The sequence below is a fragment of the Vulpes vulpes genome, chromosome 1, assembly GCF_048418805.1.
Source record: "Vulpes vulpes isolate BD-2025 chromosome 1, VulVul3, whole genome shotgun sequence".
Classification (NCBI taxonomy): domain Eukaryota; kingdom Metazoa; phylum Chordata; class Mammalia; order Carnivora; family Canidae; genus Vulpes; species Vulpes vulpes.
The window spans coordinates 72,069,759-72,093,405 of record NC_132780.1 but is presented as its reverse complement, the minus strand read 5'-3'; the positions used below and the strand labels follow the sequence as shown (position 1 = coordinate 72,093,405).

At 37.0% G+C, this 23,647-nt stretch overlaps 1 protein-coding gene and 1 non-coding gene across 19 annotated transcripts in view; one reads left to right on the top strand and one right to left on the bottom strand.

The window, feature by feature from the left end:
• The window catches only part of MAP3K4 (mitogen-activated protein kinase kinase kinase 4), a 152,665-nt gene that overhangs the window by 80,270 nt on the left and 48,748 nt on the right, over positions 1-23,647 (top strand). For all 18 annotated transcript variants that reach the window (XR_012003052.1, XR_012003053.1, XR_012003050.1 and 15 more), the window contains exon 3: positions 12,108-13,471. Coding sequence is in view for 12 of the 18 variants with exons in the window: in XM_072766681.1 (XP_072622782.1) it covers positions 12,108-13,471 (1,364 nt within the window). In the remaining 6 variants the exon portion in view is untranslated. The remainder of the gene's footprint in view (positions 1-12,107; positions 13,472-23,647) is intronic.
• LOC112932978 (U2 spliceosomal RNA) lies at positions 13,811-13,993 on the bottom strand. Its single transcript, XR_003237593.1, has one exon. It is a non-coding gene; the product is annotated as a U2 spliceosomal RNA (small nuclear RNA).

The following is a 23,647-nucleotide window of genomic DNA, read 5'->3' as shown; positions in this document are numbered from 1 at the left end:
TTTCTGGCTCAGATCCTCAGAGTGCTGAAGCCTTATGGGTTTAGAATTCTCCTATTAATTTCAGCAAGCCATTTGTCCTAAAATTGATCTCATAGTATTGTGGAATTCATTCGTCTCTTACTGCACAAAATATGGATTCTATTCTTTATCACATTTCCCTATCACATGGTCTCCCTTACTGACATCAAGTTCATGCCTATTTCTCCCTTTCTCTGGCCAGGTTCCCCTTTCTGCAGATATCTTCCACATATTGACCTTTTGTGGTTGTAAGGGGACACGTTCACTCTTTGTCTGCATTGTGGTCCTTCCTCAGGAAAGAAGGAAGGCAAGAGAAATGGATTTTGTTGTGTATATTTGCTTGGGTGAAATCTTGCCCAAGGAAGAATTCCTAAGCTTTAATAGTCTTTCTTTTCTACAGGGAAGGTGATTTCTTTTCTTTTCTTTCTTTTCTTTTCTTTTCTTTTCTTTTCTTTTCTTTTCTTTTCTTTTCTTTCTTCTTTTCTTTTCTTTTCTTTTCTTTTCTTTCTTTTCTTTTCTTTTCTTTTCTTTCTTTTCTTTTCTTTTCTTTTCTTCCTTTCTTTCTTTTCTTTTCTTTCTTCTTTCTTTCTTTTCTTTCTTTCTTTCTTTCTCTTTCTTTCTTTCTAAGGATTTTTGCATTCTCAAGTTATTTATTTATCTTTAAAGATTTTATTTATTTGAGAGAGAGAGAGAGAGCGAGAGAGAGCGAGCCCCTGTGAGTTGGAGGAGGAGCAGAAGGAGAGGATCAAGCAGATTCCATGCTGAGCATGGAGCCCGATGTGGGGCCTGATCCCATGATACTGAGATCATGACCTGAGCCGAAATCAAGAGTCAGATGCCTAACTGACCGAGCCACCCAGGCACCCCAGGATATTTTTATTTTTATGTAACCTCTATACTCAGTGTGGGGCTCAAATTTACAATCCCAAATCAGGAGTCACATACTCTACTGGCTAAGTCAGCTAGGCTCCCCAATTTTTTACTTTCTTTTAAAAGTTTATTTGCACTAGGATATTAACCTGTGACCTGAACTTATTATCCCCTTTGGAAACTGATAGCTTTTCATTGCAATTTATTATCTTTAAAATCAATCTTTATTCATTTTCTCAAAGATAGCTATAGAAGTTCCTTATCTAATACTTTAGATATTATAAAGTAAAGTAGCATCTACTGAATCAATATTATTTAATACATATTTGCTTCGAGCTGGTAAAACTGAGAAGATGCCAGTAGCACATCTCCTGTTGTTGGTCCATGCTATTTTAGAATAGGAGTTAAGGGCATAATTCTCACATTTTATAGATTGAGAAACTGCAGTATAGGGTTATTAAAGTAACTTTGAGGCCAGAAGTCTTGAGATAGTGACAGGACTATTTTTAGAAATAGTTCTCCTGGAAAAAAAAATAAAAGAAATAGTTCTCCTGGTACTTGATTTGGACTTTTTCCTAGTACAAGCAGCAGATGTTAAACTTACCTGAATGCAGTACTTGAATTAAGTGTGCTGTCTTCCACTAATCAGTCAGAAAACCAGTCACTAGATTTTCTTTTTAAGATTTATTTATTTATATGAGAGAGAGAGTGTGAGAGAGCATGTGCATGCATACCCACATGAGGGCAGGGAGGGGCAGAGGGTGAGGGAGAGAAAAACTTAAGCAGACCCTATGCTGAGTGCAGAGCCTGACATGGGGCTCGATCTCAAGACCCTGAGATCGTGACCTGAGCCAAAACCAAGAATCAGACACTTAAGCAACTGCACTGAGCAGCCCTGGTGGCTTAGTGGTTTAGCTCCTCTTTCCGCTCAGGGCGTGATCCTGGAGACCCGGGATCAAGTCCCACATCGGGCTCCCTGCATGGAGCCTGCTTCTCCCTCTGCCTGTTTCTCTCTCTCTCTCTCTCTCTCTCTCTCTCTCATAAATAAATAAATAAATAAACAAACTTAAAAAAAAAAAAACCCAGCATTATGAAACTGCACCGCCCAGGCACCCCAGTCACTAAGTATTTGTTGAGCTCCTACTGTCCTTCTGGGATGTGTGGGAAATAGAAAATGGAAGGTTGTTTCTTTTCCTTCAACTTTTTTCAACTATTTATTTCGTAAAATTACAGAATTTTAGCTCTGGAAGGAGTCTTAGAGACCACCTATTCCAGTTCCTGCCAGGTAAAGAAATGTATGGCCATATGTCTTTTGACCTGTACCTATCTAACAGCAAACGTAAGAAACCAAAATCCTTAAAAACTTATTCTTTTTTCTTGTTGTCAAAGATTACATGTTTGTTATAGGAAATTTAGAAAATTAAAGCAAAAAGAAATAAAAATACATATAAAGCCAATACACAGAAGTAATAACTTTTACCATCTGTGGTGAAAGCCGTATCCCGCATAGGAATCATGCAGGTAAATAGGCAGTGCAGACTCGTGCGGTGGAGCTAGAATGAAGGGTGGTAAGGAGAGGCTGCTGCGGTGTCCACAGGAGGGACTGGGAAGCCCTGGGGGTAGAAGACTTCTGGAACAAGTGACATTTGTGTTATGACCTCAGGGCTGAGGCCGGGAGGCCAGTATTTCAAACTAGTGTGTGATTCATGATAATATATTGGTCTCTTAGTATTTTCAAGAGCTTTTAGAATTAATTAGGTTGGTCAGATTTATTTTAAAAGCTTTCCAAGGAAGTATGAACTGATGCATTCTTCCTTTCTCACTGCCACAAGCAAAGGCTCTCTGAATCATACTATTCACTTTAGAGCTGCAGTCCAAGTTGGACTCATCTTTTTAATAAATGTCACCAATAATATTTGCATTTTTTCTGGTTATCTATTGCTGTATAACAAACCACCCCCAAAACTTGGTGGTGTGAAAGAACAACCATTTTATTTTGCTCATGATTTTTTGGGCCACATATTTAGGCAGATCATAGCTCATCTCAAACACATTATGTCTGGAGCTTTAACTGGAATGGCTCAGTTGGCTGAAGATGTTGGCATGGCCTGGATAGGGCCCTAAATGTGGGCTTTCACTTCTCCATATGGTGTCAGCTGTGTCTCTGTGGTCCAGCATGGCTCCTTTACTCACATATCTAGTGTCTGGACTGAGAGCTGGCTAGCATTGTTTTTTTCCCACATGACCTTCAACATGGTCATCCTGGGATTCTTCACAGCATACTTGTTCCTGGGTAATTGGAATTCTTACATGGCAGCTAGCTTCCCCTACAGCAAGTGTCATGAGAGAGATCAAGGTGAAAGTTGTAAGGGTTCTTAGCTTAGGAAGTCACATAACACCACTTCTGCTGCATGCTTTGGCTACACAGGGCTGCCAGAATTCAGTGTGGGAGGGGACCACACAGGGCATTTCAGCCGCAGATGTGGTTGCCGGCTGTAAGGCATTAGCACCTACCTGCATTTGATAGAAAGCTTTGGGGCATTAGTGCCCAGTCTCTCCTCTGTAAAGACAGACATCATAAGCGTCCCTGAAGGACTATAAGGACACAAGAAGGTATCTGAGGGCACCATGTTGTAAGGAGGGGAGAGTAACCATTAAATTTTTTTGCTTTTTGGTTTTTGTTTTTTTTTTTTTAGCAATGGTAGCTGTTGTCATGAACTGATTACATGGATATGATTCTTTAAATATTTTTATTATTATAGGCTCAGAGTAACTACTACCAATCTATAATAGCAATGAACTACTATAGATTTATTTTTTGTAATTGGAAATTCAGTCCCAGGCCACTTTCTAACCAACTGGCTATAATTGAGAGTTCCCTTGAGACCCTCTTCACGTTCCATCATTTGCTAGAACTGTTCACAGAACTCAAGAACACACTTTACTTGAGTTTATGGTTTATTATAAAGGACTCAGGAACAGTTAAATGGAAGAGATGCAAAGAGCAAGGGATTGGGGAGTTGGGGTCGGGGGGATGACCTGAGACTTCCCAGTCCCGCCAGCATTAGTCCCATTCCCTGGATGTGTTAACCAGCCTGGAAGCTCATCACATTTCCTTGTTAAAGAGTTTTTATAGAGTTTAATCTCCAGACTGGCCCCTCCTAACTCCCTTCTGGGAGGTTAGGATGATGGATGGGAGGTGCTAAAGGTTCCAGCCCACTAATTATTTCCTTCTTCTGTGCCCAGCCCTGTCCTGAGGCTATCTAGGAGCATTCCCTAAGTCACCTCATTAGCATAAATACAGATATGATTGAAAGGGGCTCCTGTGAGTAATAAAAGATGCTCCTATCATTCAGGAAATCCAAAGGTTTTTGTTGTTGTTGTTGTTGTTTTAGCAGTTCTGTGCCAGAAACCTGGACAAAACCCAAATATATTTCTTATTATATAACTCAGTGAGCAACTGCTAGCAAAGGTGTGGGGAGATGACAGCTTTCATACAATGCTAATGGGAGTGTAAATTGTCTCAATCCTTGTGGGAAAGTAATTTGTTAATATAGTTAAGCAATGGTTGGTTATGTCCTTGACCCCACATATCCACCACTGGGACTAGACTTTAGAGAAGTTCCTGAAAAAAGATTCATTGTGTCATTCATTGTGATTTCCAAGCATAGTATGCAATTGTGTAACCACCAAGCAGGGTAGTTCAAAATTAGTATCTGTCATAGTGGTTGTCTGGGATGCTAGGGGCCTGAGGAGAGGAGACCCTTGGTTGGGGACGAGGGCGGGGATGAAGGACAAAGGTGAGGTTGCCATTGCTAAGATGGTATGGGGGTGTGAAGGATGAAAGTGAGGCCATCATTGTAGCATTTTATTTCTTGCTTTATGTTGGTGGACTCTGAAATGATTGCCAGTTTAGAAGTGTGCAAAATGATATCTTATCCAATTTTTGCATTTCCCTGGGAATTTAAAAACATTTTTGTTTTCAAAACATGAAACTGGTTTTAGAAGCTGTGATAAATATGATAGCAATGTTATGATGTCTAGGTATGAACGGTTAGTTCCTTATTACCTAAAAAAAAAGTTAGCTATGTGACATCCTGACTGATGTAACCTACCGGTTAAGCTCTCGAATTAGCTCACCCACCAGGCTTGGTTTCATACTTTGATGAGTAACAGGATTTAATTGTGGTATTATTTAAATTGTACTTTAGGATAATGGTAAATAACTGCCAAATTACAGCAATTAAGATTTTAATAAATTTTGGACAATAATTAGTCATAAATAGCTGTTCTTAAGATTGGTTTAAGGGAAAGATAGTCAAAGTATCTCTTCCTTAAAATTTTGTGCCTTTTAACATAGCAGAAAGAAGTAAATCTAGTTCACCTCACAGTTTAAATTAAGAATTAGGGCAGCCTGAGTGGCTGAGCGGTTTAGTGCAGCCTCCAGCCCAGGGTGTGATCCTGGAGACCTGGGATCGAGTCTCACATCGGGCTCCCTGCCTGGAGCCTGCTTCTCCCTCTGCCTGTGTCTCTGCCATTCTCTCTCTCTGTCTCTCATGAATAAATAAAATCTTTAAATAAATTAATTAATCAAGAATTAAAACACTCAAACTAAGTTCTTTTCAGAGTGAATCTGCCTTGTAATCAGTGTCAGCTTCATTTTGCCAGCAGTATGATATACTGCAATAGCCAAATTATAGAGATAGAACTAATACCTCAAGATATTTATATCAGAATTTGAACCTACATGTACATTCCTATATACGCATACTGATTTCCCTATCATAAATATCTCAAGGTATATGTGTATATAAATGTGTGTATAGGGCAGCCTGGGTGGCTCAGCGGTTTAGTGCCACCTTCAGCCCAAGGTGTGATCCTGGGGACCCGGGATGGAGTCCCACGTCAGGCTTCCTGCATGGAGCCTGCTTCTCCCTCTGCCTGTGTCTCTGCCTCTCTCTCTCTCTCGCTCTCTCTCTCTCTCTCTCCCTCTGTGTGTGTGTGTGTGTGTCTCTCATGAATAAATAAAATCTTAAAAAAAATGTGTGTGTTAAAGTCTGTATTTGCTAACAGTAGTATGATTAGCAACTTGTTTTTGAAAGAGTATAATACTGCTGTAAATTTGAGTTGATAAAATGCTTACAAGTCTATAGAATTGACTCCTGAACAATGCCAGGGTGAGGGTTAGGGGTCAACTCCCTGCAGAGTCAAAAATTGGTATATGACTTTGACTTCCCAACAGCGTTACTTCTAATAGCCTACTGTCAATTACAAGTCTTACCATGATGTAAATAGTTGATTAACACATATTTTGTATATGTATTATGTACTGTATTCTTACAATGTAGTAAGCTAGAGAAAAGAAATTTTTATTATTATTGGGGATTTTTAAAGAGAGAGAGAGAGAGAGGGTGGAGAAGGGGCAGAGGGAGAGGGAGAGAATCTTAAGCAGGCTCCATGCCCAGTGTGAGCCCAGTGTAAGGCTTGATCTCAAAACCCTGGGATCATGACCTGTGCCTAAATCAGGAGTCGAACACTTCTCTGACCAAGCAACCCAGGTGCCCTGAAAAGATAATGTTTTTAAGAAAATCTAAGAAAAAATATATTTATAGTATTTATCAGAAAAAAAAGAAATCTGGATGTAAGTGGACCTGCATAGTTCAAGCTTCTGTTGTGCAAAGGTCAGCTGTATCGTCAGTCACCTGAGTTTTCATTGTCAGCTAGAGTGGACTTAAATCTGTATTTCAGCTCTTTAAACTCAGCCTGGTAGTCAAAGTTCTGTTTCAGGCTACCCATATGCAGACTCACTGTCCAGCCAGAGTCTCTTTTTTTTGCCTTTGTGTCTCTTCATTGGCTTAAAAGATACTCTCGACTTTCTTGCTACCCTTGTTTGAGCTCTAATTTCAAGGGCCCCGGTCAATTACGTGGTCTTATTTAAAGCCTTTATAGATTAGTTACCCTCTATAATCTGTGGTTTATGACACTCTGTGTCTAACCTTTCCTTGGGCTGTTAGCACTGGCCTGTGAGCACCTGTGACAGGTGTAATTGTGATGTGATGGCACAAACATGGATTGGGATCCCAGTCATAATATTTACGTGTTGATGTTCCATGGTAGACTTCATCACAGTGTTGTGAAGATGATGACAGTCTCTGTATAGGTCCTACCTTGAAAATGAGGGAGCTGAAGAAAGCACTGATTCCCAAAATGTGCCATTCTAGCCAGGTTGAATTGGAGACACTCGGAGTGGGACCGGGGTCTGCATTTTACCAAGAACCAAGTGATTTTTAATGTTGACTGATATTTGAGAACCATGAATTGGATCTCTAAGCCCCTGCAGATTGCTGCCATTGTTTGATAATCTAGGACATCATTGCTCTAATGACCATCTCACACTTAAAGGTAAAGGGTGGCCATCTGTTTATGCTTACTCATTTGAGAGCTTGAGGAAGGCTGCTGTGTAGAATTTGGACAGTACTCATATAGGAGAGCAGAAGTATTGTAAGGACTTGATAAAAAATACATTTTATACATATTCTAAGGAGCCAGTTCTAGATATGGATGATGGGAAAATTCAGTTGAATGTCTCATATCTGTTTAAGCAAGTGAACCATATTGCTTGTTATTGATTGCTTTTGGTTTCATTATAATTTTTTTTTCCTTTTCCTTTCTTGTTCTTCCAATTAGGCAGGAATTATTGGTAATTGGCCAAAGGAAAAAGTAACTACTCTGGAAGATTGTTGAAACTGCACTAACCAAATCACACCATTTAATTTATAGCCATTCAGGAGATCAGATGTTCCATTAATCTTGCTTAAGTTATGATGAACTAGTTTTAAAATACTATAATGAGAACTCATGTAATATATTCTGTATACTTTTGATTTATTATTTTCAGAAGCTGTTTGTATTTGACTTTTTATTAATTACAGAGGGATTTAATATTCAAAGAAAACTAGATAAACTTATTAATGGGCTTTCAAGTTATTATTAGAAGTTTTATACTCATGTCAGATTGGGTAAAGACAGAATATAAAGTGCTTGAGAATAATAACTGTGTCTCAGCTTATAGGTTTATTTTCATCCCCAACATCCTAGTACTTCTCCATCTCCCTTAACTGACAGGTCTCTTAGAGTTTCATAGAGGATGTCTGATCACTGATTGCTAGGAAATACTCTTGTGTTTCCTCTGTCCATCACAAATCTATCATTTGAAAAGTATAGCAACTGATAAATAGAGTTTTTTATAGTAGCTAGACTAGGATTTAAGTCTATCTTAAGTTTAAATTAATATCATTTTAAAGCATGATGTATCAATTTCCATTTATGTTTTTTTTTTTCCAAAACCAACTTGGTTTTTTGTTTTGAAAAAAAAAAAAAAAAAGTTCTTTATGTTCCATCTTGTGCCTTTCCCAATTTGCTTGTCTTTATGCACATTGTACATCCAAATAAGCCATTGCTTTATGTATGTACAAAATTAAAAAAAAATAGTATAACACACCATTTTGTTTGCTATGAGGTAGGCCTAAGATGTGTACATAATCTGCAAAAATTAGTTTTTTAGGCTACTAAAATTGGATTCTTCTTATACAGGAAAGTGGGACTGTGGCATTTTTTTTCTCTCTTAAGTGTTTTTTTTTTTTTTAAGATTTTACTTATTCATGAGAGACCCAGAGAGAGAGAGGCAAAGACACAGGCAGAGGGAGAAGCAGGCTCCCTGTGGGGAACCTAAATGTGGGACTCAATCCCAGAACCCCAGGATCATGACCTGAACCAAAGGCAGATGCTCAACCACTGAGCCACCCAGGGGTCCCTTAAGTGTTTTTAATTACTGAAATAAAGATCAGTAAGAGAAGTTTTATCTCTTAATATTTTTTTCATGCTTTGAATATTAGCTTCCTAGAAAATATAGCATAGATTTGGGCATAATATTTATAGCCCAGTCTTCTGGAATAATGAAAAACCATCCCAGCCACTCTCAGTTAACACTTTTGTTTTCCTTAGAATCTTTAAATCATGGATTAGAAGAACATTTATGAGTTATGTAAGTAAAGTATTACATTTTCACTGTTCATTATTGTTTTCAAATTATAAACTGTATGCAGACATTCTCTGGCCATTATCAATAATGTTATCCTATATCATTTTATAAAATTTTGTTAGGATCCTAAATCCTAAGCTAAAAGCATCATTTTTTGTTACATAAATATTTGATTTCTTTGATTCAAAACCAAGACAACATTCTCTTCTAGGTATGCATTGCCTCTCTTCTGTACATGTTTCTTGGATATTCTTATGTACTCTCCTAGTATTAAATAACATATGTATACACTGATGACTTCCAAGTCTGTATCTTTGGATTTCTCTCCTAAACTCAAGATCCACATTATGTACCTATGGACATCGCCAATATGACTTCCTATAGGCTCCTCAAATTTAGTGTATTAAAACTAAACTCATTATTTTTACCTCTAGTCTTAAACAGTGATACCATGTATGTCATTATGTGTTTCATAGGACAAAGTATAGTATAAATTCGTATCTTGAAAAATAAAATATGGTGGAGTTAAATTTGGAAGCACTTGTTAGCTTTGCTTTCAAATAACCATTGTTTTACCAAGTAGAGATGAATAAATGGTAGGTATGTGCTAAGTCAGTAAAAGTATAAAGAACACAGTTACAGAAAAAAAAAGAGAACACAGTTAAAGAAAACATCAAAGAGGAGACAAAGGCCAAAATGAAAAAAATTCATTTTTTTAATAAATGAATAATGATAGGCATTTGTAGCTAGAAGCAGAATTGTGAAGAAATTTCTTGAATGGACTGCGTAAAAGGTTTTAAGACCTTTGGAAGTAAGATAGATTAAAACTAAGGATAAAAATTCCATCATTTAAAAAATATTGGTAATTAAAAAGTAATAGTTTTTATATTAAAATATAGCAAAAATCCCTATAGATAAAATCTTTTTTGATGGACCATAAAGGAAATAAATATAAGTCAAGTTGGACTTAGGAATTCCTCTTAGGAATATTTGTTTTAATTTCTTTTTTTTTTTTTTTTTTGAGAGAGAGTGAGCTAGAACTAGTGTGCACTCGTGCCTGTGTAAACAGGGGAAGGGCAGAGGCAGAGGAGGGAGAGGGAGAGAGAGAACCCTAAGCAAGTTCTATGCTCAGAGCAGACCCCAATGTGGGGCTCAGTCTCATGACCCTGAGATCATGACCTGAGCAGAAATCAAGAATAAGATACTTAACTGACGGACCTAAAAATTCTTCTTTTAAAACTATTTTAATTTAAACTGATTAACCCTCTCAAGTAAAAATCTTTAAAACGGGGGGAATGTATCTGGGTGGCTCAGTTGGTTACGTGTCTGTCTTTGGCTCAGATCATGATCCCACCGTTCAAGGATCAAGTCCTGGCATTTGGTTCCTTGCTCAGTGGGGATCCTGCTGCTCCATCTCCCTCTGCCCTCTACTCACACTCTCTCTGTCGCTTTCTCTAATAAATAAATAAAATCTAAAAAATTTTTTTTTAATTGATTAGAAGGTAAATTGGTTTTAAACAGGATTTCTGGGCAGCTCGGGTGGCTCAGCAGTTTAGTGCCATCTTCAGCTCAGGGCCTGATCCTGGAGACCCAGGATCAAGTCCATGTCAGGCTCCCTGCATGGAGCCTGCTTCTTCCTCTGCCTGTGTCTCTGCCTCTCTCTCTTTCTCTCTCTCTCTCTCTTACTCTCTCTTTCTGTCTCTCATGAATAAATAAATAAAATCTTAAAAAAAAAAAACACAACAGGATTTCTTTAGTGAATTAATTTTGGATATATCAGTTTGTAGCCCATATAAATATGCCCTATTTCACCAGATCTAAGGCATACTATGTTTTAAGAAGAAAAATGCTTACAATTGTTTTTTTATACTTAGAATTTTTATTTTTTATTTACTAAAAGAACCCTTTTATACTTCTTGATATTTAGATACAGATTTTAAAGAACTACTTGTTACTTATGTATGTGTGTATAAAAGAAAATATAAATGAAACCTACTAGTGAATATATTCTTAAAGCTTATTCATATCAATTTTAAAATCTATTTTAATTTCAGAGTTCTTAAAATCCAGAACATGTGTCCTAGAGTCAGTGACATGAAGTATATCTTGGGTGTGGAGGGGAGACTGGGATGGTGTTTTAGGTTTGGGCATTATCTGTATATGAAGTAGAAGCAGAGATTACCCAGGGAGGGAGAGAGTAAGGCAGAAGAGATCAAAGAGCAGAACTCTAAGAAACAGCATTTTCTGGAGTGAGCCAAGTTCCAAGGAGGGAATTTGAAAAGGTGTGACTTGGGAAGCAGAAAAGAACCCAAACTGTTGTATCTAGAAAGTAACAGGATGAAGGGATTTCAGTAAGGCAGAGGTCATTGATATTGGCCGAAATGCCAAACAGGAAGGAAGGGGTGTGTGTGTTCATTTGAAAGCTTGGGAATTAAATTAATAGAACCTTCTACAATTGTTTGACAAGAAAGTGTGATGTTTGCTTTCTTTGCATTAATTTTGAATGATTTTATATGCCAGTTCAGGCAAATGATACTGAATTAGTCTCTATGTCTTCAGTTTTTTTAATGCTAAATTTAAAATATTATTGTTCATTTGTGAGAAAGAAGAAAACAAAGAATAGAATAAATAAACATTTTTGCCTATTACCTCTTTCATTTTTTTAAATGAGAATAATCTGAGAGTGCCTTAAAGAGTTTTTGCTCAATCTACTTCATTTTACAAATGAGAGAAGTGACCCAGGAAACTTCCGTGGTCTGCTCTGAGTTAGTACATTTAGTTCAGGGCAGAGGCAGGGATGGGATTTGTTTTCTAAACCACGTTTCTCAGATCTGTAATGTTTTTCCCTTCTTATGTCGGGGGTGGTAACTTGTGGCAATTTTGCTCACTGGGTAACTGCAACTTTAATGTAGAGAAACAACTTGTTTTAGATTGTAGTGGAGAATAGTAGAGAGCAGAGCAAGTATAATAAAGTGGGGAAGTGGATAACATCTTTTTAGAAATTTAGAGAGAAATGTTGTATGTATCTTGAATCTTTTAATTTTCAGCCTATGGTTATGATTTTTTTTCTCCAGTAATAGCCTGAAGAATAAGTAAATGTGAATCAGTTTTAGTGAAGATACTGAGTAGCTTCATGTTTTAGAGCTAACCCAGTGTTCTGTTTATTTCTTTTTACTAGAAAAAATGAATGCACCAAACCAGCCTCCACACAAAGACACTGGAAAAACCATGGAGAATGTGGAAGAATATAGCTATAAGCAGGAGAAGAAGATCCGAGCTGCTCTTAGGACAACAGAGCGTGATCATAAGAAAAATGTGCAGTGCTCGTTCATGTTGGACTCAGTGGGTGGGTCTTTGCCCAAAAAATCAATTCCAGATGTGGATCTTAATAAGCCTTACCTCAGTCTTGGCTGCAGCAATGCTAAGCTTCCGGTATCTGTGCCCATGCCTATACCCAGAACTGCACGCCAGACTTCTAGGACTGACTGTCCAGCAGATCGCTTAAAGTTTTTTGAGACTTTACGACTTCTGCTAAAGCTTACCTCAGTCTCAAAGAAGAAGGACAGGGAGCAAAGAGGACAGGAAAATACATCTGCTTTTTGGTTTAACCGATCTAATGAACTGATCTGGTTAGAGCTACAAGCCTGGCACGCAGGACGGACCATTAATGACCAGGACCTCTTTTTATATACAGCCCGTCAAGCCATCCCTGATATTATTAATGAAATCCTTACTTTCAAAGTTAATTATGGGAGCTTTGCCTTTGTTAGAAATGGAGCTAGTTTTAATGGTACTTCAGTAGAAGGGCAGTGCAGAGCCCCTCCTGGAACAAAACTTGTGGGTTACTCAACATATCATGAGCATCTCCAACGCCAGAGGGTGTCATTTGAGCAGGTAAAGCGGATAATGGAGCTGCTGGAGTACATGGAAGCACTTTATCCATCATTGCAGGCTCTTCAAAAGGATTATGAAAAATATGCTGCAAAAGACTTCCAGGACAGGGTGCAGGCACTCTGTTTGTGGTTAAACATCACAAAGGACTTAAATCAGAAGTTAAGGATTATGGGCACTGTTTTGGGCATCAAGAATTTATCAGACATTGGCTGGCCAGTGTTTGAAATCCCTTCTCCTCGATCGTCCAAAGGCAATGAGCCAGAAGATGAGGGTGATGACACAGAAGGGGACTTGAAAGAGCTGGAAAGTAGTACGGATGAGAGTGAAGAAGAACAACTCTCAGGTCCCAGGGCACCAGAGCCCACACAGCCCATTGACACCAATTTCAGCATCCATTCACAGGATTGTGTACTGAAGAAGCTTGAGAGGCTTGAGTCTGAGGATGATTCTTTTGGCTGGGGAGCACCAGACTGCAGCACAGAGGCAGGCTTTAGTAGACATTGTCTGACTTCTATTTATAGGCCATTTGTAGACAAAGCCCTGAAGCAAATGGGGTTAAGAAAGTTAATTTTAAGACTTCACAAGCTGATGGACGGTTCCTTGCAAAGGGCACGTATAGCACTGGTAAAGAGTGACCATCCAGTGGAGGTAGGTTTCTGGTCGGCATTAGTATGGTTTTGTCCTCAGTTCCATTATTACAGTGTGTTATGTTGATTATTATGTACTTTCGTAGTCTTGATATTTTTAAGATGTAAGTGATAGTTACTGTAACTTGCAGACTTAAACATTTCTATAAAGCACTGTAATAAATGGGGAAATGGATCTTTGAAAACTGTATGAATTTAGTGAATTAAGTGTAAGGTGGTATGTGGAGGAAAAAAAATATCCAGCCATATAAATATAGGATGGAGAAGGACAGGGTAGTTATAAATAAAGAGGGAAGAAAGCCACAATCATGGGTGACCACAGACTGAATATGAGTCAGTAAAAAAGTCAACATGATGCTGAAATATTTTTAAATGAATATGGCATCCGAGGTCATGGATCTCGTTCTTTCTCTATTCTTTGTACTAGCTTATTTTTGAGTAGCATGTCCAGTTTTGGCCACTGTATTTTAAACTGATAAGAACAGATACTATGCATGATCTTAGCCACAGGCCAAGAGGCTATTTGGCCACTGTATTTTAAAGAGATGTGAGTTGTAGAGAATTATAAGAATGATCAAAGGAAAAAAGAGTTTACATATTTAGCAAAGTTTGTGATTAGTATAAATGATAGAAGGTTAAGGGAAGCCTTAATTATCAAATCCATGCCTCAATATGTGAAGATTTTTGTGAGAGGAGTATGCCTCCTAGAAAAAGCAGCTTGAAAACAGTACACATTTTATTTTGATAGCTTGATGTCTCAGAAATTCTTGACTGTGAAGGGTGGTAAAACTAGAGAGGGCACACTGTTGGATACTGTTCTTCAGAGGAAGAAGAACAGTTTTTCTTTTGTGGTGAGTTTGCATGTTCATCTGGCTAAAAGCAAAAGCACCCACATCTTTGAGATCCTTTGTCCTGTTCTATGTCGCAATTCTAAATTTTAGTAGCTATCTACATACATATTTGTGCACCTTTCATTTTTATGTTTTAAACTTCAGTTTACTACACAATCTGGCTTGCTTTGGAGTGAAAGGTGATAAAACAGAAGGCATTTTATATATATATATATATATATATATATATATATATATATATATATATAATGGATAACATTGGAAGAGAATCTGAGTTTATAAGATTTTTATTTTTCATGAACTAGACCGTGAACCCCTAGGAGAAGGGGTTCACATAATATAGCAAGATGTTTGCAAAAGGAGTCTGTACTTTGTAGCTATAGGAAGTTAGTTGACTTTGAGTATTATTTGAATTACAAGTCTTAATAGTGAGTTTATATATGAGTCTTCTTTGAACAGTATTTTAACTCTGAATGATTTTTTATGTGCTTTTTTTTTAGAGCAAATGACTCTTTTTTCCCCTTTTAGTCCATAACAATTTCATACAATTTTATTATAGTGCAGATTTCAAAATCAGTAGAACAAAACTAGACACAGATTGAGGATTTGCCATATACTTCAGATGGTGAATGACTGACTTTGATCTAGACTTTTGGCTGGAGTGGTTCAGTTGCAATGAGGACACATGTGGACAAGACAGGGACAATGATTGATTTTTATTGTGAAGCACTATTTTTGATGTAATATGAACGAAACAGCTCTGGCAGTATTACCCCATCTCTGATTCAGTGACTCTCATGAGAGTAAGGGCCCTGGGAGGTATATGGGGGCTTCTTACAACTGCTTTAAACTCCCTCTCCCAAATTGTCTGCCTCTCCCCTGGGGACCCTCTGTGACAATGAACCATTGCTACTAATGGTAGAGCTTTGCATGCCTGAAATGTGTTGGAACAAGAAAAAGATTGGAAATGAGTGCGCTACATTTTCTATTAGAAGTCAAGTTGAAAAAAAAAAAAAGTCAAGTTGAAAATAGATGGTAGTAGGTAGTCCATCGTTTTGAATTCCTGTCAAAGTTGTATTCCTTTGTTTTGACCAGTTGTGATTTAAGTAAACAGGTTATCCTTATTATAGAAAAGAAAAGATATAGATTCAGAGCTCATAAAGTATGTGAATTAGGGGATCCCTGGGTGGCGCAGCGGTTTGGCGCCTGCCTTTGGCCCAAGGCACAATCCTGAAGACCTGGGATCGAATCCCACATCAGACTCCCCGTGCATGGAGCCTGCTTCTCCCTCTGCCTCTCTCTCTCTCTCTCTCTCTCTCTCTCTCTCCGTGACTATCATAAATAAATAAAAATTTATTTTAAAAAAGTATGTGAATTAAAGACTTGTAGAATTTTTTGTATAGAAATGAGATACAGACGCCCCTGTTGCTTTTTGTTTTATAAAATGTCATGTTTGTCATATAACAAAAGAGTAACTGAGAGCTGAAGTAGAAATTCAATCTAAATGAATACAAGATGAGGCTCCAACACTACAATTAACTCAGTGGGAAAGTTAGACTTATTTTTTTTTTACCATTTCAGGGACATAACTTCTAGAAGGGGAGGTGTGTACTTGTATGTGCATGAACACATGTAGACTTTCCTTCTGGGTTTGTTTCAGTCTTTGAGTATGTTGGAGAAAGAGCCACAGTTTTGAAATCAAGTAACTGGATTCCATTCCTTGGTGTGGGTCTTTCTCACCACATGACTTTGTAAATGATTTAATCTTTCTGACCCTAAGTTATCACATCTGTAAAATGACTATATACTTTCCTACCTACCTCACAGGGTTGTTGTGAGGCCTGAAATGTGTTTGTATAAATGGTAAAATGCTATAGAAGCCAAATATAAACTATTAATTTTTTAGAGGTTTTGTTAAACTTTTTTTTTTCTTTTGAAGCTAACAGTCAGTATGGGCTAGACTATTCTGTTTTTATTTTTAAAATGTGTTTAACCTTTTAATCTCTGCCAAATACTCCTACATTTGAAGGGCATACATTTTAAGCAGTGTATAGCCTTTTGGTTTAAGGACAATTTTATTTTCATTCTTGATAGAAGAGTCTTGACCAGCTGGCACCACAGATTGTACTCAATACACATCTTTTTTTGCGCTTTTTTTTAGGTTATGTGATAATAGTAATGAATATAGTTGAAGGATTTTTAGGAAGGAGGAAAAATACTCAGGACATTTGAGTTTTCTTGTCTATGTCTTTGTATTTTTATTCTTTATAACTAAGTTACTTGTAATTAGTGCTTATAATAACATGGTCTTATATTTAATTCCCTTTGGCTTATAAACATGCTTTATAAAGCAATTTTTCTCTAAAATTTTATTATATTTCAAAATATTTAAATTTAAAAACCTGTAATCTTGAGATAATTCTAGATTTATGGAAAACTTGCAAAGATAGTACAGAGTTTTCATACATTCTTTATCCAGCTTCTTAACTCTGCTGTATTTGTCAAAGTTAATATATTAACATTGGTATAAAATACTGTTACCTAAACTGTGGACGTTACTAGATTTCTATTTTTGCGCTAATGTCCTCTTTCTGTTCCAGGACCCAGTCAAGGACACCACTTTGCACTTAGTCATGTCTTCTCGGTCTCCTCTGATATGTGGTAGTTGCTTAGTCTTCCCTTGGTTGTCATGGTCTGGATGGCTTGTAGAGTGTCCTGGAATTTGGATAGGTCTGGTGTCTTCTCAAGATTAGACTGAGGGCCTGGGCTTGTGCAGGAATGCCACAGAGTTGCAATGCCCTATGGCATCATATTGTCCCTGGTGGTGTTAACCTGGGTCACGCGTTGAAAGTGGTGTCTGCCAGGTTCCTCCATGAGTTAGCAGTTTTCCGGCCCATGCTTAGTTCTTTGAAGTGAGTCACTAAATGCAACCCACATTCAAGGGGAGGCCAGTGTTTCTCTACTCCAGAGGAAGGGAATAGCTACATGAATTATTTAGAATTATTCTGTATGAAAGATTTACCTCTTCTCTCCCATTTACTTACCTCACTGGAAAGTCATAAATACTTATTTTTTCTTTGGGTTATAATCTAGTAGTATTGCTCCTTACTTTGTTGCTCACATTGTTCCTGCTTCGTCACTGGATCTCTTTCCTTCTGTGTCCTTTTGACATGCTTGCATCTTTTTGTGTATGGTGTTGCTTTTGAGCAGTTTCTTATTTGTGACATCATCCTCTATTTTTCCTGTTGCAGTCCTGAAATCAGCCATTTCCCTGAGGAGCTCCGGTTCCTTTAATGGGAGTATGGTATTTAGAGATGAAGATCTGGGCACTGGATGTTACTGTTGGGTATCATTGCTTCCAGGCCCACTCAGTCATAGAGTTAGAAAATAGAGGTATGTCCTTCACCCCATGTGTGTGTATGCACAGCTTGACAGTTGATCAGTTGACTAATTGATCATCTGTCTCCTTGCTTACCTGTCTGTGAAAATTAAACCTGATTTCACACTGATGTCTCTGGCCTAATCTAGCATTACCATCCTAGCCTTCCTCCTCTGCTTATTTGTAATTTCTTCTCTTGTGGTGAGAAACCTGGCTCCCATTACTACATTCATTCACATATTGGTACAGCCGGAGTATACATGTAAAGTAGTTTCAGAACTGCTAACTAGGACCCCTCTGAAGATAAATTTGTGAACTAGAGTACGACATTTCAGTACAATTACTTTTGTCTTTGGTCTTAAAGAGTCCCCACAGAATTTTCCAGAGTTAGTTAGGTCAGCACCTCTTTCCTTCACTCTCCTCAGTGACATAATATCATATGTTTGTAATATACTTAGAGTTACTTCATCTCAGTCTGCATTCCGTCCTGAGATTCCACAGTGTCCTAGCTGATTTTTTTTTTAAGTTTACATAGAGTTCACTCTTTATGTTGTATAGTCCTTTGGGTTTTGTGCATTTAAAATGTTAAATATCCATAAATATTTGAGCCACAGATTATGATATGGTTATTTTATGCTTCTTCCTTTTTGCTTTACCTTATGAAATTTATACACTTTCAGAAGAAAAGAAAGATAAAATATTTATTTAGTGTAGTATATAAAAAGATCTAGTTGCCTCACTGCATGTTACCGTGCATATTACCTCAAATCCTAAGGAAGACTTTTGATTATTTTATGAATTACTTTCTTTCGAATTACAAATGATAATGTAATTATTATAAGTTTAGTGGCCAATAAAATATTGTTTGTTTGATGATCCAGGAATAATTATGCTAATTTTTTCTGTATGCACAAGAAACCCTGAAGAGGTTGCCTTATATATTCAGAGTGGACAAAGCTTTTAGAAACTAGGGAATATGGTAACAACAGCTACTATTTATCAAGTCTTACCATATACCAGGCACAACAAATGAGTGAAGTGGTGGTGTTAATTCTGTATTTTACAAATAAGGAGAGTAAATGACTTACCCCAGATCGTAGGAGCTATAGATTGTTGGAGGGATTAAACCTAGGATTCTGGGATGCTACACTTTGAACTGTGCTAATGGTATCCAAACCTGGCTGCACATCAGCACTACCCAGGGAGTTTCAGAAAATTCAGGGACCTGCCTTTTTGGGATATAGGGCGAATCAGAATCTCTTGAGGTAGGACATGAGTGCTGGCATTAACAAACCTCCAACAAGCTGCCTGTGTAGCCAGACCAGCACCAGTGCAATTTTGAGTGAGCCCCATTGGAAACACTATGTAGACAATAGTACTCGCTTAGCCCTGCCTTCCAGATCAGTGTTCATTAACACAATTATAGTAGTTAATTGTTTTATTTGCTTCAGTCATTACTTGTCTGATTTCATTAGTAAAGTTGCACAGACTTTTTAATTAAGTGGCAAGCTAATAAGCATACCCTTGCTCATTTGCTTATAGGTTTTCTGTTTTCTAAAAGAAGCATGCATACTTGAGGGGAAATAGGCAGTTGTTCTATGTAATTTTTGACCACAGTGAGCCAATGGAGACAAATCTGATGTAAGATGGAGAAGATCAGAGGACAGAATTCATCAGCTCACAGTGGAGAACTGCATCCCATGAAGACAACACAACAGTAGCAACAAGACTAGTAGCTAGCATTAACTGAATACTTGCTATATGGAAGTGGGTTGGTCAAGTGACTTGGTTCAGATCCTATATAAACCTGTAGGGCAGAGCCAGGATGTGACCCAGAACAGGGTGTAAAGTTGTGCTCTTAACCATTACAGTATACTGCCTTTTGAAGTTCTACTTTGTCCCACCTAGTACTTGAAGTAGTTTTTGGCTTAGTGGGTAGCATTTGAAAATAAGATTTCACGTGAAAATCTGGAATTTGTCCTTAAAGTGCTAGGAGGAGGTCTGTCAACACTGGGCTTACATTCCCACACAGTAGCATCTGGCAGGCTCCAGTTAACCATAGTGCCTATCGTTTCCTATTCTCTACTGTCACCCTTCCCTAGCACCCCTGTTGATATCATCCACCTAGCCCTGTAGGCATCTCAGTTTCTGCTTTGACCCCTGGTGTAGAAGCATAGAAACTTTTGAAGGGTAACATAAAGACTACATTTGATCCTGGAACAACATGGGGGTTAGGCATGCTGATCCCCTGTACGGTTGAAAAAAACACATAAAACTTTTCACTTCTCCAAAACTAGTAAGTGCCTCCTGTTGACTGGAAGTTTTACTGATAACCTTAACAGTTGGTTAACATGTATTTTGTGTGTTACCTGGGCTATATGTTGTATTTTTACAATAGGTAAGCAAGAGGAAATTTATTAAAATCAAAAGAGAAGATACATTCATTTACAGTACTGTACTGTATTTATCGAAAACAATCCACGTTAAAGGACCCATGCAGTTCAAACTCGTGCCATTCAGGGATCAACTATACTTTGACCTGTTCCTTTATTTTATAAAACAATGTACTTTCTTTTGTTTAATGTGTATATAAAGAAGCAAAGTTGCTGCTTATCTTGTACCCCTGCTCAGAGTAGTAATGCTTTGGTTTGCATCTTCTAGAGTTTTTTGTGCTTATATAAATATATATTTTTGTTATGTGATACAGTAATTTTTAAAAGTTTTTATTTAAATTCTAGTTAGTTAACATGCAGTGTAATGTTAGTTTCAGGTGTATAGCACAGTGATTCAGAACTTCCATATAACATCCAAAAGCGCTCTCTTTTTTAAAAGTGATAATGCTATATTTATTCTATGATTGATAAGACTTGTTCCCCCTCTCCTTCAGATTTGTCCATATTGGTATATGTAACTCTACCTCAGTTGCAATTAACTACTACATGGTTGGTATTCCATCATAGGAACAAATCATTTTACTCTTTTATTTAAATCCCACCATCTACCTCTGGCAACCATCAATCTGTTCTCTGTATCTCTGAGCTCAGTTTTGTTTTATTTTGTTTTTAGATTCCACCTAGAAGTAGGATCATATGGTGTTTGTCTTTCTCTGTATGATTTATTTCACTTAGCAAAATGTCCTCAAGATCCATCCTCATCACAAATGGCAGGATACTTTTATTTATATATATATTTATATTTATATATTTATATATATAAATAAAAGTGGGTTGGTCAAGTGACTTGGTGTGTGTGTGTGTGTGTATATAGCATATATATTTATATATATATTTTTTATATATATATATGTATATATAAAATTTCACACTTTCCTTATCCATTCACCCATTGGTAGACACTTAGGTTGTTTCCATATCTTGGCTATTGCACACAGTGGGTTCAGATTTCTTTTTGCTTAATGTTTTTGTTTTCTTTAGATAAATACACAGAAGTGGAATTGCTAGATCATACGATAGGTCTGTGTTTAATCTTTGAGGAACATCTGTATTGTTTCCCTTAGTGGCTGCATCAACTTACATTCCCAACAACAGTGCACAAGCATTCCCTTTTCTCCACATCTTTACCAACACATGTATCTTAACTGTTTGATAATAGCCATTCACTGTGAGGTGATATCTTACTGTGTTTGTGTGTGTGGTTTTTTAAAAGATGTATGTATGTATGTATGTATGTATGTATGTATGTATTTATTTATTTATTTATTTATTTGAGAGAGAGAGTGTGCATCCACATGAACTGAATGGGCAGAGTGAGAGGGGGAGTTTCTCAAGCAGACTCTACGCTGAGCCCAGAGCCAGACATGGGGCCCGATCTCACAACCATGATGACATCATGACCTGAGCAGAAACCAAGAGTCAGATGCTCAACTGACTGTGCCACCCAGGCGCCCATCTTACTATGGTTTTGATTTGCGTTCCCCTGATGATTAATAACCATTTCACTCTTAATGGACACTTAATTTTTTTACTTTTATAAGCAGTGTAGCAATAAATGAACTTATTCCATTGTTCTTGTAAGAATGGTTAATTGAAATGGAATTATGGGGTCATGGGGTATGCACAGTTTAATCTTTGATAGATATTGAAAAGTTGCTCTTCAAAACGGCTGTACTATTGTGTACTTTACCTGACAGTATAGGAGAAAGCCCATTTGTCCTTATTTTTGTAACCATGATCAGTAAAAAACTATATAATTTTCTTTTTATCTTTAATTCTCTTCATTTTTAGTGACATTGAGCATGTTGTCATGTTTATGGGCACATACATGTCTTTGAATTTTCTTTGATTCATTTTGTTCATTTTCTATTGAGTTTTTTGTTACAATTTTGATCTGTTGGAGCTATCTTTATTTTATGGATATTCATTTTTTATTATGGCTATAGACCATCTTTAACTTGTTTATGACATTTTTCACTAGGTAGAAATTTAGAATTTTTATTTTAGTCTTGATCACCTTTTGTGTATAGTCAGAGATTATAAAGCTTTCTGTATTTTTTCCCTCATTTTTTACATGGTTCAAAATTTTTTGTTAGGGAAAATACTAAACCCATGCAAAAGTAGAGAGAATAATACTATGAATCCCTTTGAATCTGTATCCCCGCACACTGATTATCAGCTCATGGCTAGTACCTATAAGTACTTGACACCTTCCTCTATCACTTTGAAGAAAACCTCAGATGTCATATTTAATCCTTAAATAGCTCAGTATGTTTCTCTGAAGGACAAGGCTTGTTCTAGAAATACACCACAGTACAATCATCAGACCTTAAACATAGTATTAACTCCCATAGCCATCACAGATCAAATTCGTGTTCATCTTTTGATTGTATCATAGTTATCTTGGTTTTCTTTAAAACATATTGTACAATTTAAGTTGATTTTCAAATAATCACACAAGGTAACAATTAATTATATATATATTTTTCAAAGATTTTATTTATTAGAGAGTGAGTGAGTGGTGGGGAGGGGCAGAGACAGAGGGAAAGGGAATCTCAAGCAGACTCCATGCTCAGCACAGAGCCTAATGCAGGGCTTGATCCCACAACCTGAGATCATGACTGAGCCGAAATCATGAGTTGGACATTCAACTGACCAAGCCACCCAGGTGTTCCCAGTTCATTATATTTCTTAAGTCTTTTAAAATCTGTAGCTCCCTCTCTCTTTTTTTTTTTTTTTTTTGCCATATATTTATTGAAGAACCTGAGCCTTTCATCCCATAGAGAGTCTTCTACAGTCTGAATTTTGGTGATTGTATCTACAGTTGTCCTTTCACGAATTTCCTTTTTCTCTGTGTTTTGTGTAAACTGGCTATAAGAACTAGTGGCTTGATTAGATTCAGGATTTTTTGATTGGTTGATTGATGGTGTTATGGGGACACATACAATATATGACTCTTTTTGAAACATAGCAGTTAATGATCATTACCTAGATCCCTTACTTTGTTAAGGATTGAAAAGTGATATTCTAATTCTTTTTTCTTCTTAATTTATTAACTTAATTATCAGCTGCATTAAGTAGATATTACTGCAAAGAAAAACTTTCCTCAGTCATTATTTGGTCACTGAGTGGAATAGTTGAACAGAAATGGTGGAGTGAATATGCTTGAGTCTTTCCTTTTTTATTTAGTTAAATAAACTAGTTAGTGTCTTTTTTTTTTATTAATGTGATTTTGAACTCATGAATTTAAACCTGTTTGATATGTTTCAACCCATCAAAATCATTATCGTAATCCAATTAAGAAATTGTAATAATTGATGTTCACATTATCCCATTTTTGGACAATGGGAACATATTCAAGTTGGCTAAAGTCCTTTTATCACAGCCATTGTAAGTAATGTTTAATAGCTTCTTTGATAGCTGATATAAGAATCTATTTTAAGCTCATATCGTACTTCTGCTTCAGATTGGGAATCTGATTTATCTTCAGGGAA